Below are 18,678 nucleotides of genomic sequence, written 5' to 3'. Positions count from 1 at the left end.
TATATTTACTGGGGCCTTCCATGGGTCAGCGTGAGGACTATTTGGACAGAACTCCCAATCTGTCTGGTGAGGGAGACTGACAAGCCAGCTGTCAGTGATGAGATAGAACTGCCATGATGAGACAAAACTGCCAGACTCTAGGGGCAGGAGGGGTCTGTTATGGGGAAAGCTGCCTGAAGGGAAGGCCTGCCCAAGCTGAGCTGGAAAGAGGATGGGAGAGCCAGAGGGAGGGAAATGTGATAATGGGACATGAGGGAATTTGGAATGTGGTAGATATGTTCAGTAGCTTGATGGTGGTGATAGTTTCATGAGTATGTACATATATCCTAACTTACCAAATTATGTACCTTAAATATGTACATGCTACTGTATATCAGTTGTGCCTTAATGAAGCTATTAAAAATGAAAGACCACAGACATGAGCAAGCACTGCACATGTCCCAGCAACCATGTGAGGTGTGCATTTGGGATTTACTCCTGCATTCATGGAGCATCCAGTGAGGGAACACACCATGGATCAGAGAGTCATGTTTCTGTTTCATGGACCTTGTATCCTGGTTGGGAGCAATGAAGAGTAACACATAAAGGTATGACATATGTCAAGGAATGTTCTGCACTCTGAAGACAGAGACAAGCCAAAGAGTTGTAGAAGAATGGGGTGAGGTGAGGGGACAGGGTGCAATGAGTCATGGCCTGTGGGAGTACTGCAGTCACGAAGTCCTTGACTAGGACCCTTGCTGGACACTAGGAGCTGGCACAGAGATAGGGCACCCTGTCTCTGCCATGCACGGTCCACAGGCAGTGGGACAGAGGAGACTGTAAACATCACCTTTCCTTAGGACATGCATGAATTCCTTTGTGTTCAAAGGATAGGACCTTTGATTTGTTCTCAGCTGCATGCCATGTACCTGGCAGGCTAACAGTGGAAGAAAGGCAGAATTGTACTATGAATGCTCTCTGAGGCAACACCTGTCTCTGTTGCTTGATTGGTCCCACTAGTGCCTTTAGAAGGCAGTTCTCTGAGTAGGGTGGAAGCTCCTTGTGGGAACACTGTTCTTTTTCATTTCTCAGCCAGCTGCAGTGCCAGGAGAGGTCTTACATCTTATCCAATTTCCATTTCTCCAGCTTGGCATGAGTCAGCTGTGGTCTTGCTCTACTTTGCAAAGGCCCATCAGACTTGAGTTTGCATTTCTGCTGTGCCTCTGACTTGGGTGGCTGCAGCCCACTCAGGTCTTGTTTCTGAGCTCAGCTCTGCCCTCTCTGAAGTAGGAATGGAAACCCTGTAGACAAAGGTGCTCAGTGGGTCAGTGAGACCCCTAATGCCTTGGTGAGCATAGGCTGAGGGACTCTTAATATTGAGTGGCTGAGGGGCTCTGAAAGGCTGAAGAGGCTTTGAGGATGAGGGGCTCTGAGAATTGGGGGCTGAGGGGCTCTGAGGATTGAGGGGTTCTGAAGGACTGATGGTCTGAGGGGCTCTGAGGATTGGGGAACTGAGGGGCTGAGGGACACTGAGGGTTGAGGGGCTGAAGGGCTCTGAAGGACTAAGGGTCTAAGGGTGCTTTGAAGGTTTAGGGCTGATGGGGCACTAAGGATTGAGGGACTAGGAAGGACTGAAGGACTGAGGGGCTCCTAGAGGCTAAAGGACTCTGGGGGATGAGGAGCCCCTCATTCAGCAGCAGAGGATGAGCTGAGGACAGGAAAGGGCAATGAGTGCCTTCAGTCATGGGGAATGTGGAATGAGCCATTGAGTCTTGAACACCTATTGTGCCTTTCTGGGCTGCTGAATGTGAATGGGTGGGCCCTGCCTCCCAGGGTGCTGGGGTCCTGGGAGCTGGGAAAATTGGGAAAGCATTTGGGGCTGGTGATAATCTGTCCTGACTCTGCTGTCCTGCAGGTCTAAGGAACCATCTGCATTCAGTTCACTCAGCAGTCTTGCTGGGCACCTGCTGCAGTGGGAGCAGCAGTGCCCTCAAACAGGGCAGGGCCGAGAGGAAGGGCAGAGCCCACATCAGCCCCAGCCTGCAAGGGTTGCTCTGCTGGAGCCAAGTCCAGAAGAATGAGGAGGAGTTCAGGTGTGGGGATGAGATTGGTGAATTATGAAGGGCTATGCGAGTAGAAATGATTATTATCATTATTTGTATCCAATTCATCCATCATCTGGGAAAGGAGGAATGCAGGTAGCTTTTATCTGGCTGTGTGAATCAAATAGAATAGGATATGTTTTTCAAAAAGGTTTTTAGGGTAAATGAGATAACTTCTCCTCTTCAAAATAATCCATCTGAGGCCCTTAGATGAATCTTGGGCAGAAGCAAGATGCTTCTGAAGCTGAGCAGAAACTCCTGGGAACCCAGCTTACAGGAGTTCCCAGGAGTTTCCAAAGGGAGCCCTGTGGAAGCAGCAGATCCCACTACTGGCAACACCTGTGGCCTCCCTGCTGTTGCCCATGCCAGCACCTACATGAGCCAGACCCCTTTTCCAGAAAGACCCCAGGCCTATGCATGGGGCCTAGAGAACAGGAGGAACTCCCCAATTCCTCATGTGGCCCTCATGCAGGACCCAGTGTGACAGAGGCCAGGTGAAGCATAGGCCCTGGCCCAAAGAGCAGAAAATTGCAGAAAGAAATTTTGTCAACCCTGCTAAGGTCATCTAGGGAAAGGTCTGGTCTTTAAAATGCATACATCTACACACACACATCTCTTCTCTTTTACACAGAGGCTAAGCAGCTTTCTAGTGTAGGCCCTGGAAAGGAGCTGAGCAGGACAGGGAGGCCACGTGGTCAGGGTCTTCTTGCTATACCTTCTTTCCTGAAGGGAGTATCTGAGCTTCGAGTGGACTTAGGATGGGGAGAGTAGTACTTCAACTTTTCCCACACTCAGTCCCTTGGGTAGAAGGTCCAAGATCAGCTCATGATGAAATCAAGGCTGTTCGTAGCTGACTTTTTTATACACATGTATGTTCCTCCTCTCTTCCTGGGCCTCCACCAAGAGACAAGCAGGTGTGAGCTCTGCAGCAGAGGGCCTAGCACAAACACTTGGGAGCTGGGGAGATGGGACTTCTGCTGAGATAGAGACAGGAGGGCATCATAGAGGAGGGGGCAGTGGGATTGTGAGATAGATGGAGGCCAGGCCATGAAGGGAGCCTCTGGGCAAAAATATGGTACATGTAGTAGGGGAGCTCTAGAGACCAGCTTCTCAGAGGCTCTTCATGGGAGGGGAAATGAGAAAGAGGATAAGGAGGGCTCTGGTAAGCCTAGATGCAGGCTCAGGAGTAGACATGCTCTCAGCCCACAGTATCAGTAAAACTTTCATGAGGAGGGTACCACTAGCTGTCATTAGGCTAGAGCTGGGGGCAGGCAGGGTATGGTAGCCCCACAGAGGTAAATGTAGGCAGGGTGGCTTTGGATTCTCAGCTACCTCTGCCCTATGAGCTCTGTGACCTTAGACAAATACCCTAACTCTGCTGAGTCTATTTCCACATCTGTAAAATGGAGAAAGTGCCTCCCTCATGTTGCTGCCATGGGGTTAAGTGTATTGATCCACATGAAGTGTTCACCCCTGCCTGACACACAGCCTATCCTCTGTAGGTGGTGGGTGGTGACAATGGCAATGGGCCAGCCATCATGATGGTTTCAGTGCCTTCCATTATCCCTAAGATGGACTGATCACCTGGGAGGGTGTGGTGGGCCTTGGCTTTAGCCTTTTTTGCACATACTGATTCTTTCTCTCTCTGGGGCTGGGTGTGTGGGAACAGGTAATAGACAACTACAGTGTGATCGGCCGCTCCCTATTCAAAAAGGAGACCAACATCCAGCAATTTGTGGGGCTCAAGGTGCAACTGTCCACTGGGGAGCTAGGGATCATTGACAGCTCCTTCGGCCAGAGTGGCAAGTTTAAGATTCACATCCCTGGTGAGTATGGTTATTTTCTCTTGCTCTCGGGTGCTGGCAGGCCATGGACAAATGGCAGAGACAGTGCCCTGACAGTGCCCCTTGGCTCAGGGTTCTAGGCCTGTCTGTGCTGATGTGTAGAGCTCAGTCCACTGTGGCCTCTGGTCCCACCAGTTTGTGGCTGGAAAGCCAGTTTGCAATCTGGAGGAGGCTGGTGAGGAGTCAGCATCTGGTCTGAGCCAGGGTCAAGGTCTGATTGTGAGTTCTTACTTCACTGTGACCATGTAGGGTGACATTAGATATGTCACATGGCTTCTATGTGAAGTAGGGATAATAATACTGATCTGACAGGTGGTTTGGAGGGAGAGAGTTGGTGATTGAGACGACTGCCTTAGTAAGCAGGTAGGATTTCCCAAAATGTGAGTTGCCACTTCGTTTCAAGACCAGCAGCCTCTGCTGAGCTTCTCCTTGGTCTGAGTTGGGCTTTGTCCATGGTGGGGTTAAGGGTGAGTGTTTGTTACTGGAAATAGAGCTGTTGGAGATTTTCCGTCACTCTTACACTCTTTCCATACCCATTTTCCTGACATCCTACTGCGTACCAGACATAGTGCTGTGGTTATGGGAGGGAATAAGCATGGACACACTGAGGATAGACTGAGGAATCCTCAGGATAGACTTGGAAAAATTAATCAGAGAGGGGATTACTGAGTGTGCTGTCTGGACAGGGCAGTCAAAGAAAACCTCTCTGAAAAGGTCGCAGTGGAGTGGAGGCCTGACTGAAGGAAGGGAAGAAGCCACACAAATACCTAGGGAAGAACATGCTGCAGAGAGGGAGGGAGACAAGTGAGAAGACCATGAGGTGAGGATGAGCTTGGTGTGTGTTTGAGGACAAGACATTGAGCAGGAGTGGCGTGAGTGTGGAGATGTATGGGTAGTTTTTTGAGTAAAATCTCCAGATAGGGTAGTACTTTGGCCTCAGCTAGGAAGTAGGACTCCTTGATCCCTGGCAACTCACCAGGCAAAGCCAGCACCTGTATTCTCCCTAAAGCCTGGCTGGAGCCTTGCCTCTTGAATCCTTCCTAAAGCTTCTGGTCACCAGAGGCCTGCTTCCCTGCATGCTTAGCTTTGCTGTTTGACTGTGCCTTGAGGCCCTGTCAAGGTGGGACTGAGCTTTATCACCCTATGGAGAGAATCCTTCTACACACTCTTGTGAGCATATAGCTCTAACACTGAGTTTCAAGCACCCGTTCTACCCACTCCAGTGCTTAGCTGCTCCAGTATTCATCTCAGCCAAACTGAGACCCCCAGTGTCCTGCTGTGGGCTCCAGGGGATCACACATAGGGAATGAGCCAGGCACTGTACAGGCCTCAGTCCCCAGGGCCCTGGGCCAGCACCTTTAGGAGCGCTCTGGAAAAGAAGGTTTCAGGATGTTGAGAGGGCAAGAGCAGAGCTGCGTGAAGGGAGGGGCTGCACTTCAGAGCACTTTCCTCTTCCCCAGGTTGCTTGGGGCTCTGCTGATACAAACAGAGGGGAGAGCATATCTGTTTGCTTCTTTTGAGGTAGATAGGATCATGCTGACCTTTCCCTCAGCTCCCTTTCTTCTAGCACAAGGCAAACTCAGAGTTGGGGGTGTTCCCAGAACAGGGCAAAACACAGGAGGAAGCTTGTTTGGGGGCCTTGGGTGCTGGGAGGGAAAGGAGAGCAGATATGGTGACACTGCTTCAGTCAACTCAAGTTCACATTCCTTTGTTAGGTCAATGTTGTCTGTTTAATAGGTCTGCTTCCTGTTTGTGGCTTTTAAGCTTTTTATTAAATATAACTGGTCAGATTCCTTCATCCCACCCGCCCCCACTGCACACCCCCACCTCCTGCTTGTCTTTTCCCTGCTGATTCCTCCCATAAAGAATTACTTTTAACCTTTTTGAAGTGCCTTAATTGTGAAGGACTCCTCAGTAAACCCAAGCCATCCAGTGCCAGGTGGAGGAGGATAGACCATTGTGGCTGCAAGTTTGGAGTGCTGAGATGAAAAAGCCTAGGGTTGTGCTGCTACACAGTTTAAGGCTCCCTAGAGAAGGGAGTGGTTCAAGGGGCCTGTCCCAGCTCTTGGCTCCTGGATGCAGCTGGGTTCAAACACAGCTTACCGGCCTCCCTGCTGGCTCTTCAGGGTGACCCAGCTGGGGAAGGCAGACTGGAGAGCCCTCTGGATATCCTTCCACTTACCCCTTGGCCTCCAGGCTCAGAAGCTCTCTCTGTCCTCTACCTTGGTGTCAAGACCTTGGTGTCAAGACCAGATGCTGGCAGGTCCAAGCAGGTGTTTAAGAGGCCAGGTGGTAGGTGATAGTGACTGGTTAGGACTGGTCCAGACAATACTTGCTATATGGGAATATAGGGCCAGGGATCAAATATTATCTGATTTAACTTTTATGAAAAACTTTCTGATTAAAAAATAATTTGTCTGAACCAAATAAAACATGCCTTTGCCTGGGTTTGACCCATAATGACTCCTGCCTAAATTTCAGGAAGGACACTTGGGCCTTAGATTCAGGAGTAGAAGCTGAAATGTAATATGCAAATAGTGTTTTATGGAGCTGTACACACAGGCCTGAGAAACAAGGGTCCTGATATTTGCTTCCTGGCCCAGTGCTTCCCCAGAAGATTTCTTGGAAATTAGAATAGCTTGAAAGATAGCTCATTCTGACACCCAAGGAGCCTTCACAGAAAGTCTTAGGGGACTTCAAGGTTGAAAAGCATCACATTTTATATAACTGTTCTCTTCAATGAAGTTGCCTCTGTGAGGCTGGGAGGCTCTTGGACATGACTTAGGACACTCTGGGTAGCAGTGCTGGTAGAGAGTACTTGGAGGACTTTGCCAGGCAGATGAGGTTTCTCCAGACAAACCTTACTCCTGCACGTGTCATCATATCACTGTGCTTCCCAAGTGCTGCTTCAGTGCCAGGTGCTTTATATCAGAGCTGGGTCTTGTTATCCGCACCTCAAGGTGGGCCTGGGGAGCAGAGGAGTGTGTTCCTTGTCCACAATCTTTCTGGGTATGGAGCACCTGCCCTCCCCAGTCAGCCTCTAGAAAGCCATCAGGGCTTCAGAAAGCTCGGCACTGTACCAGAGGGTACACACATAGTTGGAGACACCCCCTTGCTGAGAAGCTGATAAAGTACAGTGGCCTAGCCTGGGCTATATGGCTCACCCTGGCCAGCACTCCCTACTGTTCCCACCCTCCATTCTGTGTCAGTGCCCCAGACACCAGCTCCTACTGTGAGAGGCAGCCTGGATGGTGGGCTGGGACAACAGCTCCTGCCAGCCGTGCACATCCACTGTGCAGAGGAAACAACCTCTTTCATGACATCCACCCAGAGAAGGGTCAAATGAGGATGAATGGAATTGTCACTTTTGATAGCTGTAAGTCACTGCTGATTGACTCCAGGTGTGATGGCGAACATGTGGACACAATTTCATCTTCTGAAACACTGTCTATAACCCTAAAATGACCAGTAGGTTGTTATGTGTTCCTCAATAGGATGCAGCAAGCTTTTTGAGTGGCCTAAACTCATGGCAAGTGGTCCATCTCCCACAAGGTGCTCCAGGACCAGCCAGTTTGGGGAGAGCTGTGTATGGTCTGCATTAACACTCCAGTTGGGATGGCACACAGTGCACACAGGGCTTGCAGCCTTGTTGCTGGAAAATTCTAGGGCCCAAGTACTACTGGTGTGATGGGCATCGCTGCTCCTCATTGGTGAATGACCATGTCACAGAGCTGCAGGCTGACCCTTACCTCAGAAAAGCCAAAGCATCAGTGATTAAGACCCACAGCCGTTGAAAGCCATAGCTGTGGCCTTATCATATTCATGGGCTCTCCTGCCCCACCTGCCGAGAGTTCACCTATGTGCCAGGAACTTGTGTGGTGTGGCCATATTCTCAATCAAACCCTGACATGGATACTGCTAATTTCCATTTAGGGTCATCAAATTTTCATGATCTTTAATAATATTTTAATAATTACTAATCACAATTTAATGGACTCTAGACAGATGAGGAAAATAATCTGTAGAATTGTACTTCCATTTAAATTGTGATGCATTTTAAAATTTGTAATTCAATAAAGTTTCTTGTTATTAAATAAAAGGAATTGTACATCCAGTAATAACCCAGAAGGAACTTCTATATACTGCTTTTCAGGAGGAGCCAACACTCAGGAGCCATGACAGCAATCAGAGAAGGGCCCTAGGAAGCTCTCAGAAAGGTTGGCTGTTACTTATAGCCCCAGCACTTGGAATATCCCCAGTTCACAGATGAGGAAACCACGGCTTGGAGGATAAACAGTGTAACTTGCTCATGTTCCATACAAGCAAACATCAGAGCTGGAATTCCAGTCCAAAACCTGCCTGAGTCTCTCCCTCAGCCTTGGTTTCCCATGGACAGGATTGGTTATATGGTTTGAAAGTGTAGCTGTCACTTGGGCTCTTTGGGAGAAGGGAATTGTGGGTCATTCTGCTTGGCAGGCCCTTGAGCAGAGGGCCTGTGAGGTCACTGTCGATGGAACAGGGAGGCTGCCACATGGCCCCTAGGAGAGTGACTGGACATCAGGAGAGCCACCACCTGCTCACCTCCAAAAGGTGTTCTGAGGAGAGTCCCTAGGCTTCCTGCCTTCAGCTTCTGCCTTCTGCCCCCTAAGCCCACCCACAAGGGGTTCAGGGATCAGTGTACCATCCTGGTCATAGTCTGTCAAGACAGTGAGGGTGACTTTCCATGGAATCAGAAATGTTGCTTACACAAATAAGTAAGTGAAGGAGTTCAGTGGAACAGACTGGAATGAACAAATGGATGAACCTAGGCCTATGGGAGGACAAGAAGCCTGGTGCTTATATTGCTGTGGGCCTTCCCAGGAATTCCTCCAACTCAGGCAGGCACCAGTGTCATTAGACTTATTCAACATAGCTGTCTGCTGATAACTTGGCTTTGGGGGCTCTAGTTCTTTAAAGACAACTTTAAAGGAGAGGGCACCAGTCCATCTAACTCAGAAAACTCCAGTGCCGGGCTAGGGATGCCAAAACCATTCTGATAGAGTCCTGCCCCAAGTTACCTCCCTTTGGGAGACATGAAGGCACAGAACGTGGTGGGTTTCCATAGGGGCACATGGCAAGGAACAGGATAGGGAGAGTGGCCATCTTGAGGATGAGTCGGGGCAAACTTCCCAAAGGATGTGCTGTCCAAGCAGGGATTGGGAGAGAAGGGGAGAAGGACACATGTGGAGAAAGCTGGAATCAGATATGTGGTGTTCTAGAGAACCCCGTGGCCAGTGGGAAAGGCCATGGGGTGAGGAGTGCAGATCCAGCCCCAGCTGCCTGCACTGTATTCCATTTTTTGTGCCTATACCATGGATGTGGGAATTCTCACTTTGCCCTCTCCTAGGGTCTCATTACTCTTGCCCTTACCATTCTTCAAGCCCAGTCCAGATGCCCTCCTCTGTGGAGGTGCCTGGTGGTCCTCTCTGGCCCTGTAGCATTGCCTAGAGCACTTGTGTGGGGAAGAGGCCTGGACTGGGAAGTCAGGGAACACCTCTGCTCAATCCACTTTGTCCAATTCTGCAGGGAAAGAAACTGAGACCCTTGCTCACAGCTACACAACTAGTAAATACCCAGTCTCTGTCTGCCTCTTCAGTCCCCAGGAGTATGGTGCAGTGGCCACCAGAAGCAAGGGACACAGAGGTGTTGCCATCTGGGTCTTCTGTCAGTCCTTCCAGCCCTCTTTCATAGGACTCAGGTTGAGACAGTCCACTTCAGAGCCCTTGAACCAAAACAGGGGGTATACAGCATCACTTTTGTGTGCCAGGAGCCACAGATGTGTCTCAAGCCTCCATTCATCTGTCTTTCATCAGCTGTTTATTGGACCCTTAAGGTGCCAGGGGAAATGGAGCCTCAGCCAGGGGAGGGAGGTCCTGAACCTTGGCTGTGGAAAGAGAACCCTGGGCCCTGCCTTGGCTTTAGCACTCAGCAGGGCAGCACCACCCCTTCTGCATCACTGTGCCTGGCATTGGTTTAGTAAGGTCGGCAGGCCAGACCAGGGCTGGCCCAGTTCCTTGGAGGGTCACCCAGCTCAGCACAGGGATTGGCCTCCAGAGTCAGGCAGCCCATGCCCCTCACTCTGCCACAGCCCTTTCTGATCTCAGCAGGTCATTTCCCAGTCAGAGCTCTATCCCCTCAGTGCTAACATGGGATGAGTAATTATGATTTCCAGGGAGGGAGTTAGGCTTAGATCACATAATCATAATCCCCACCCACAGTGTCTTTACCGGGATAGGGGGTCTATAAATGGTGGCTAGGGTTGTACATTGTTTTCACCCACCAGACACACATCCTCACTTGGGGTAGCATGTGTTCACTGAGGTTTATCCTGAGGTGTCTCTCCTTGGTTTGTAGATGGTTGTCTTCTCCTTGTGTCCTCACATGGTCCTACCTGTTTGTGTGTACGTGTATATGTCTCAATTTCCTCTTTTTATAAAGACACTAATCCTACTGGATTAGGCCCACTCTAGTGATCTCATTTCACCTGATTACCTCTTGAAAGGTCCTGCCTCCAAATACAGTCACATTTGAGGTACAAGAGGTTAGGAGTTCAACATAGGAATTTGAGAAGGGACATAATTCAGCCCCTAGCAGCTGAGAAGATGGATGGTCAGCAGACATCTCTCAAGATTTGTATTTTGGCAAACCATATCAAGCTGTGCAGGTAATGTGTGAAGTGCCAGGAGAGTTTATAGCACAACCCTGACTGAGTCAGGGGAAAGAAAGGCTTCCCCAGGCATTGGCCTTGCACCCAGACCTAGAAAATAAGTAGGAGCCCTGCAGGCAAAGGAGCAGTCTGAGCAGAGCTCTGAGGCAGAAAAGATCAGCACCTGTCAGGGACAGCTGGGCCCAGGGAGCTAGCAGATAATGGGACCTTGGACTGACAGGAGCCACAACATGGGACCTGGTGAACAGAAGGAAGATGTTTGTCCCTATCCCAAATGCAGAGAGGAGCTGTTGGAGAGCCTATAACAGGCTTGTGTACAAAGATAACTTGATCTACTTGCTGTGTGCTGGTACCTAGAAGCACAGCCCTTCCAGACAGGCAACTGGCTCAGACCACCACAACCCAGTGGACAGCCACCATTCACTTCCAGGTGGATGTTGTGGGGCAGCAACATGGCCAGAGTATGATCAGATCTCTAGTTTTTCAAGACAGACTGGGAAACTATTTTTACATGAAATCTTCCGGTTCTCAAATGTGGGCCACTGGGCCTGGCCTGCTAATGCCAGCTTCTTAACATGCAGTCTCCTGCTCCTGCTGTATCTTCCCATTTTCCTGAAAGGCACACTGAGGCTCTGAAGAGTTGGATGACTGGACCAGTGGACCACAAAGGCCCCAGGAGGAACTGGACCTCTTTTGTGGATACCATTCAACTGAGAGGAAAATCCAGCAAAGAGAATTAAAACTCATCGTGTTGTAAAAGGGAGGGCCCACAGGAGCCCTGAGATTGTGGGTGTTGTATTCCCATAAACAGGCCCTGGGACAAGGTCTCTTAGGTTCCATGTTCCCTATGGGGTTTGAATGAAATTGGTTTTCTTTGCTTTAAAAATGTATTCTCTTGCACCCACCCACCCTTCCAGTCATAACTGTACACTCTGTTTGGACAACCTGTCCTTGGGATTTCATCTGAGTTTTTAGCTGGCTGCCAGGACCATATTGACTTTTATTGAAAGATGTTGGCAAGGCTGGGGGTGTACCCACTCAGCATTTTCTGCCTGCTGTGGGAAGTTGGAAACAGGTATTTTCAAAGAACGTGAGCTTCGGAGTCTGCCAGACATGAGGTGGAATCCTGAATTTTTTTTTAATCCTTACCCGAGGACATGTGTACTGATTTTAGATAGAGGACATGAGTGTGAAGGGGAGAGAGAAACATCGATGTGAGAGAGTTACATTGATCAGTTGCCTCCCATACACACCCCGACCAGGGATATTTTTAAAGTATATTTTATTGATTATGCTATTACAGTTTTCCCACAACCCTCCAGCATGCCCCCACCTTAGTTCATGTCCATGGGTTGTACCTATAAGTTCTTTGATCCTCTATTTCCTATACCATTTTTTATCTCTCCCTATTTTATGCCTACCAATTATGCTTCTTCTTCCCTGTACCTTTTTGCCCCTATTCCTGCCTGTCCCCTCCCCACTGAAATCCCTCCATGTGATGTCCATTTCTCTGATTATGTTCCTGTTCTAGGTGTTTGCTTAGTTTTTGTTTTCATTGTTTTTCTTTTTTTAAGATTCATTTGTTGATAGTTGTGAGTTTGTTGTCATTTTACTGTTCATAGTTTTTGATCTTCTTCAATTTCTTAGATAAGTCCCTTTAACATTTCCTATAATAAGGGCTTGGTGATGATGAACTCCTTTAACTTGACCTTATCTGGGAAGCACTTTATCTGCCTTTCCATTCTAAATGATAGCTTTGCTGGATAGAGTAATCTTGGATGCAGGTCCTTGCTTTTCATGACTTTCCAGCCCCTTCTTGCCTGCAAGATATTGTTTGAGAAATCAGCTGATAGTCTTATGGGAACTCATTTGTAGGTAACTCTTTCCTTTCCTCTTGCTGCTTTTAAAATTCTTTATTTTTAATATTGGGTAACTTAATTATGATGTGTGTTCATTGATAATGTAACTTAATGATGGTGTGTTCCTCTTTGTGTCCAACTGGGACTCTCTGAGCTTCCTAGACTTCCTGGAAGTCTATTTCCTTTACCAGATTGGGGAAGTTTTTCTTAATTTTTTTGCGGAAATAAGTTTTAAATTTCTTGCTGTTGTTCTCCTTCTGGCAACCCTATAATTTGGATATTGGAACGTTTCAAGTTGTCCCAGAGGTTCTTAAGCTTCTCTTCATTTTTTTGAATTCTGGTATCTTCATTCTGTTCCAGTTGGATGTTTATTTCTTCCTTTTGTTCCAAATCGTTGATTTGAGTCCTGGTTTCCTTCATGTCACTGTTGGTTTTCTGAATATTTTGCTTTATATCACTTTGGGTATCCTTCATTTGTTCTTTCATTTTGGGATCAAGCTCAAAGAGTTCTGTGAGCATTTTGATTACCAGGGCTTTGAACTCTCTATCAGATAAGTTGGCTATCTCCTCATCACTTAGTTCTCTTTCAGGATTTTTGATCTATTCTTTCATTTGGGCTATATTTCTTTGTCTTGGTGCACCTGTTAACTTATAAGGGGTCTGGGCATTTTATTCACCAGGGCAGCTGACTGAGGATTGAACCTGCAACCTTTTGATGTATGGGACAATGCTCCACCCAACTGAGCCACCCTGCCAGGGTCTGGATAGAATATTAACCTTTGTGAGCCTTGGTTTCCCCATCTGTAAGATGGGTCATTTTGAGGGTTTTTCCTCCCAACTTTTTTTTCTTTTTTTCATATTTTTTCTTTTTTATATCCTCCCATACAGAACATGCAGAAAAGTAGAAAGAATTGTTTGTTGAACCTTAGATTTCACAATTGTTAATACTTTGTCACATTTACTTTATCCGTGTGTGCTAAACTATTTAAATGTTAGGTGTAGAACTCAGTTATGCCTGCATGCTTCAACATGTGCCCCCTAAGGTCTAAGTCATTCTCCTCTTTGACCACTATACAATTATCACTTGAGAAATTGAACATCAACATGATATGGCCTAAGATACAGTCCATTTTCTGATTTCCCCAATTGTCCCAGTAATGTCTTTTAAAACTTGTTTTTCTGATAGAGGATTCATTAAAAAATCACACACCCTGCATTTGGTTGTCATGTCTCCTCGTTTCGTGATGTTGACAATTTTTTGGATTCTACGTGGGTTGTTTTCCAAACATGCTCTTAGAGTCTTTCTAGTGTTTCTGTATGACTAGGTTCTATTGTACATATGTAGATGGAAGCCCACAGGTGTGATCTCATGTCCTTAGTCCACACTTAGGATGCATGTGATCTCCATTTGCCCATCGTGGGTGATGTAGGTCTGATCACTGGTTAAGGTGATGGTTAAGAGGGTCAATGAGGAGATCGGGACAGCCCATGGGCCAAAGATAGCTGGCATGAAGGGAGTTCAGGGTATTCGTGCCCACACGTGAGACCTCTGTGGCCTGTGCAGAGGAAGGCACTATGAGGTCCCTTTGGAAGTCATGATTAAGACCCTGGTCTGGCAGCAGTGAGGTAGAGATGGCTCTGTGGGGCCCTATTCAGGGGTGTCTGTCCCCTCCCCAAAGTTCCATTGGGCTAAGCTAGGGCCTGTAGAGGAAGAAGCTACTACTTCCCAAAGCCTTCAGTGTTCTCCCCACCCCAACTTTGCTCCAGTCAGGCCTCAATGCAGAGAGAATTGGTTTCCACCTCTCCCCAGGGAAGCACCAGTTGGTTGGAGATAACTACAGAAAGTAACAAACACTGTTAGTCCCCTATAGGCCATCTGGACAGGGAGGATGGAGTGACCTTTCCCTTCCAGAGTAGAGTAGGACACAGTAAGGCTTTAACTGGCCTTGAAGGAGAGGGGGTTTTCTCAGGTAGAAAAAGGGGAGGAAAGGCATTCAGGAGAGAGGAAACAGTATTGTAACACTCAGAGGCTAGAAAGAGTATGGCATGTTTATTGCTTATTATAATATGTAAGACACTGTTCTAAATGATTTTTATGTTACTAACTCATTTAGTTTTGTGTGTTTAAAATGGTGATTTTGGAACTGTTTTAAAGCAATGAAACTTTTTTCTAAACAAAGTCTTACGTGAATCAACCACAGTTGAGCACCTGGGGATCCTTTTCCTAATGTTCATCCTCAATTTCAGGCCTCACACCTGAGGCCTTGAACCCCATGATTGATGTCTGGCTGACATTTGTCAGGTCAGGGTTGTTCAGCCTCTCCACAACTGACATTTGGGGCTCGGTTATTTCTTGTGGTGGGGCTGTCCTGTGCACTGAAGGTTGTTTAGCAGCATGTCCAGTCCCTGCTCACTGGGTGCCAGTAACAACCACCCCCCGCCATGCACCCTCTCCAATTGTGACAACAGAAGACTTCTCTAGACATTTTCCTGGATGTCAAAATGGCCCCAGTTGAGAACCACCATTCTAAGTAGAGGGTGGAAGCTGTGATGGGTGGTACACAGGGAGGGGAATAGTCAGCTCAGAGGCTGGAGTAGTAGACAGGTGGAGAGCAGGCCAGGGGTGGGGTGGGTGGGCTGCAGTGACTCAGTGCCTATTGGGTAAAGTATAAGGATAGGTGAGGAGGGGTCATCTCAGGTAGCCTCCACCCCAGGCCTTCTCTTGCTGCCTCCTGACCAGCAGGGCAGGTCCCCGGGAGGCATCAGTTACAGCCCACTTAGGCTGAACTGCTTTAGCATTTAGTCAAATGCTAGAGCTCAGGAGAGCCTGAGACAATAGGGCAAGGTTAAGCACAGACTAGTTCAGCCATTGCTGCTTGCCAGACTCTGTTCTCAATGCCTTCCCTAAATTAAGTTATGTACTTCTTGTACTAGCCCTCTGAGTTGGGAACTATCTGCATATTAAATCACCTGCCCCAGGTCTTACCCTCTGACTCTGGGTCACACTGCACAGCAGCACTCCTTAAAAGAGACTGTGGTTGGGATGAAAAAAGTTACGTGTGCAGGCACCTAGCATTGTGCCTGGTGATATCAGGGCTCACCTAGGATTTGCTGCTGCTGCTGCTCCTCTAGTTTCTGATCAATCCAGTCTCTGAGTTGTGCTCCTCCTGATCTGTCACACCTGCAGAGGAGGAGGTGAGGCAGTGATAATAACAATAATACTGGTCACTACACCAATAGGAGCCATTATAGAACCAATCCAAGGCTGAGGATTTTGTAAATAGCGCTTCATGTGGTCTCCACTGTACAGATGTCTCAGTGAGGCCCTGCACAGGTCACATAGCTGGGCAGTGGAGGAGGATGAGTTTGGACTGCATTTTGTCTGAATATGAAACCTCAGTGGAGTATAGAAGTCCAAGAGTACCTGGACCCAGGCAGGATGGGATGGTAAAGAGAACCTGGCACTCTGACATGTGGGTTCTAGGCTCACCTTGCTCTTGCCTTCATCCTCCCTGGGGGCCTGCTCACCAGACCACAGACCCAGCTGAGTTTAGATGGCACTTAGAGAGCTGCAGGTGGCCACTGTCTTGCTCAGGCAGCTCCTGTCTGTGGCTCACTTGGGTCCCCAGCCCTGTACCAAGTGTGCTGCTGCGGCCTGCTAGTGAGTTGGGGATCATGGCTTCTAGCTGGCCCAGTGTTCATTTATTTAGGGCTCAATGGTCAGGGTCACTGCCTGCACATCCCCCGAGAGCTCTCTTGATAGAGCAGTCTGTCTGACTACTGACTGTCTACTCAGCTGGATGAGGAGTAACCAGAAATGTTTAGGTGTCATGTGTTTTCTTAAACCACTCTCACTCATTATAAAAGTTGCATGGTTACATTAAAGAGAAAGCTTAAAAATCTGGGGGGAAATGCCACAGTCTCCCCACTGCTGTGACTTTGCAGAGGACTTTTGATCACATCTCCTTCCAGGAATTTTTCAGATGTCATTTGATAGGGGCAGAAAGAGATCAGGGTCAGGAGTGAGAGTTTAAATCTGCCTCGTTCATTAATAGCTATTACTCTTGGAGCAGCCACTTTCCCTCTTTTGGCTTCAGTCTGGTCTGTAGGATAGGACCAATGCTTGCTCTTCAAAAGGCTGTTGAGAGAACAGCCTGAAGCCATGTGTAAAGTGCCTGGCTCAGAGTCTGATGCAGAGAAGACATTTAATCAGTGACAACACTGTTTTAGTCTTAAAGACATGGCATACTACCCAACCAGCTCAAGCTGCATCTTCCCTTGCAGGGGTATCCAACCTTTTGGCATCTCTGGGCCACACTGGAAGAGGTGTTGTCTTGGGCCACACATTAAATACACAAACACTAACGAAAACTGATGAGCAAAAAAAAGGCTTTAGGTAAATTTAAGATTTTGTGTTAGGCCACATTCATAGCCATCCTGGGCCACAGATTGGCAACCGTTCTAGAGTGACCTGACTCACACTGGGTCCTCCCTTATGGTCACACAACTCACAAAATCTTTGAACTTTCATGTGTCTTTCTCATGCATCAGGCTTTGAATCTGAGCCATTCCATCTACTGATAGATACTTCCTCACCCTCACATAGATTCCTATAGGAACTTGGAGAGACCTTACCGCAGGGCCTGCTAGTAGTAGGGGCTCAATAAATACACACTTACACACTAATAAAGGTATGACAAACATTGGTCAAACAGTGTGAATTTCTTCAGTATTTGTGACCCAATGACCAGAGTTAGAAATAAAAAAGATTAATATATGAAAAACAACTATATAGTTATTATGTACCATGCACTATTCTATATTTTGCATATGTCATTTAATTTTCACAACAAACCTGACAGAAGATGCTATTATAATTACAGTTATTGAAATTGCCATTTTACAATTGAGGAAACAAGCACAGAGAGGTAAAGGAACGTGCCCAAAGTCGCACAGCTGTGGAACTCCAGTGCTGAGATTGGAACTCAGGCCATCTGGCTGCAGAGTCCTCGCTCTTACTGCTCTGCTCCCCACCTCTACAGTTTACACTCTTGTCCATCTGCTCTGTATGTCCTGAGTTCAGGGCCCAACACAAGTTTCAGAAGTTCCATTTTCAGCGTAACCCCACTACTGGATTGGTTACAGGAATGCCCTGCCCTGGACCTCAGTTTTCCAGCATGAAAAAGGGGAGCATTCCTTTCTTTCAGGGTTAAGATGAGTAAGTAAGAAAATGTTTATAACGCGTCTGGCTCCTTGTAAATGTTCAGTAAGTGTGAGTTTCTTTTCTTTTCTGTGCATGGAGGCCGAAGACTGTCATTTGAGAATGAAGCATAGGGTAAGATATGAAGTTTATGTCTGTGTGTCTCTGGGGACTGGTAAATGTCCAGACTCTTAGATTACCTCTGCCAGCATCTGATGGTTGGGTAAGCATGTACTTCTGCCAGTCTTCAAAGCTCCTGATTTACTAATTCCTGGCCTATAATCCCCTCACTGTGGGCACAGACCCACTCATCATGCGGTCTGCCATGACCATTCCCTCTTGCCTGGAGCAGAGTTCAGGCTTATTAGCATAATATTTAGCTCCTTCCCACTCAGCCATCTACCTGCATGGTCTGCAGCTCCTGCCCTCTCTGTCCCTCTGACCCACATGCTGCCCTTCAGCCCTGCATGGGCCTGTAGCAGCTGTCCTTCCTTCTGCTGTCTGTGCTGGATCCTCTGGGTTCTGCTCAGATGCCACCTCCAGTCTTCTGTCCCCACTTGCCTCCTGAAGGGCCATATGTATGAGCATGTCCCTGTGATGCTCTGGACTATCACCCTGCACTAAGCCAGGTGGGATGGAGGAATAGACTACTGAAGCCTTAATTCTATTGAAGCTGAAGAAGTCCATTAGTGATGCTGTATTCAGGCGTAGCCTAACTCTTAGATCGGAGGACTTTAGCCAGTATACTCCAGTTTCAGCCCTTTCCTTCTCCAGTGGCTGCACCTAGCCAGACTCCATCATGGATGCTCTTCCTAGCGGCAAATCTAGGAGAGAAGGAGTCTGCCTCCCAGTAGTCCCAGTAGCCAGTGCCCCATGCCCATCTCCAGACCAGCACCAAGGCTGGGGGCACACAAAGGGCAGCCTGACTCGTGGCTGCTCCTGGACCCAAAGGTAAACCCTGCTTCATCCTCTGTTACCTAAGGAAAGC

General features: G+C 47.9%; 1 protein-coding gene across 1 annotated transcript in view; it reads left to right on the top strand.

The window, feature by feature from the left end:
• EEFSEC (eukaryotic elongation factor, selenocysteine-tRNA specific) overlaps nt 1-18,678 on the top strand; it is a 337,743-nt gene that overhangs the window by 285,361 nt on the left and 33,704 nt on the right. The window contains exon 6 of the mRNA XM_045849702.1: nt 3,751-3,907. Coding sequence (XP_045705658.1) covers nt 3,751-3,907 — 157 coding nt within the window. The remainder of the gene's footprint in view (nt 1-3,750; nt 3,908-18,678) is intronic.

The sequence above is a fragment of the Phyllostomus hastatus genome, unplaced genomic scaffold (genome assembly GCF_019186645.2).
Source record: "Phyllostomus hastatus isolate PE091 unplaced genomic scaffold, TTU_PhHast_1.1 phas_contig_80, whole genome shotgun sequence".
NCBI classification, from domain to species: Eukaryota; Metazoa; Chordata; class Mammalia; order Chiroptera; family Phyllostomidae; genus Phyllostomus; species Phyllostomus hastatus.
Note: the sequence above shows the minus strand (reverse complement) of the source record. Positions and strands in the feature narration are given on the sequence as shown.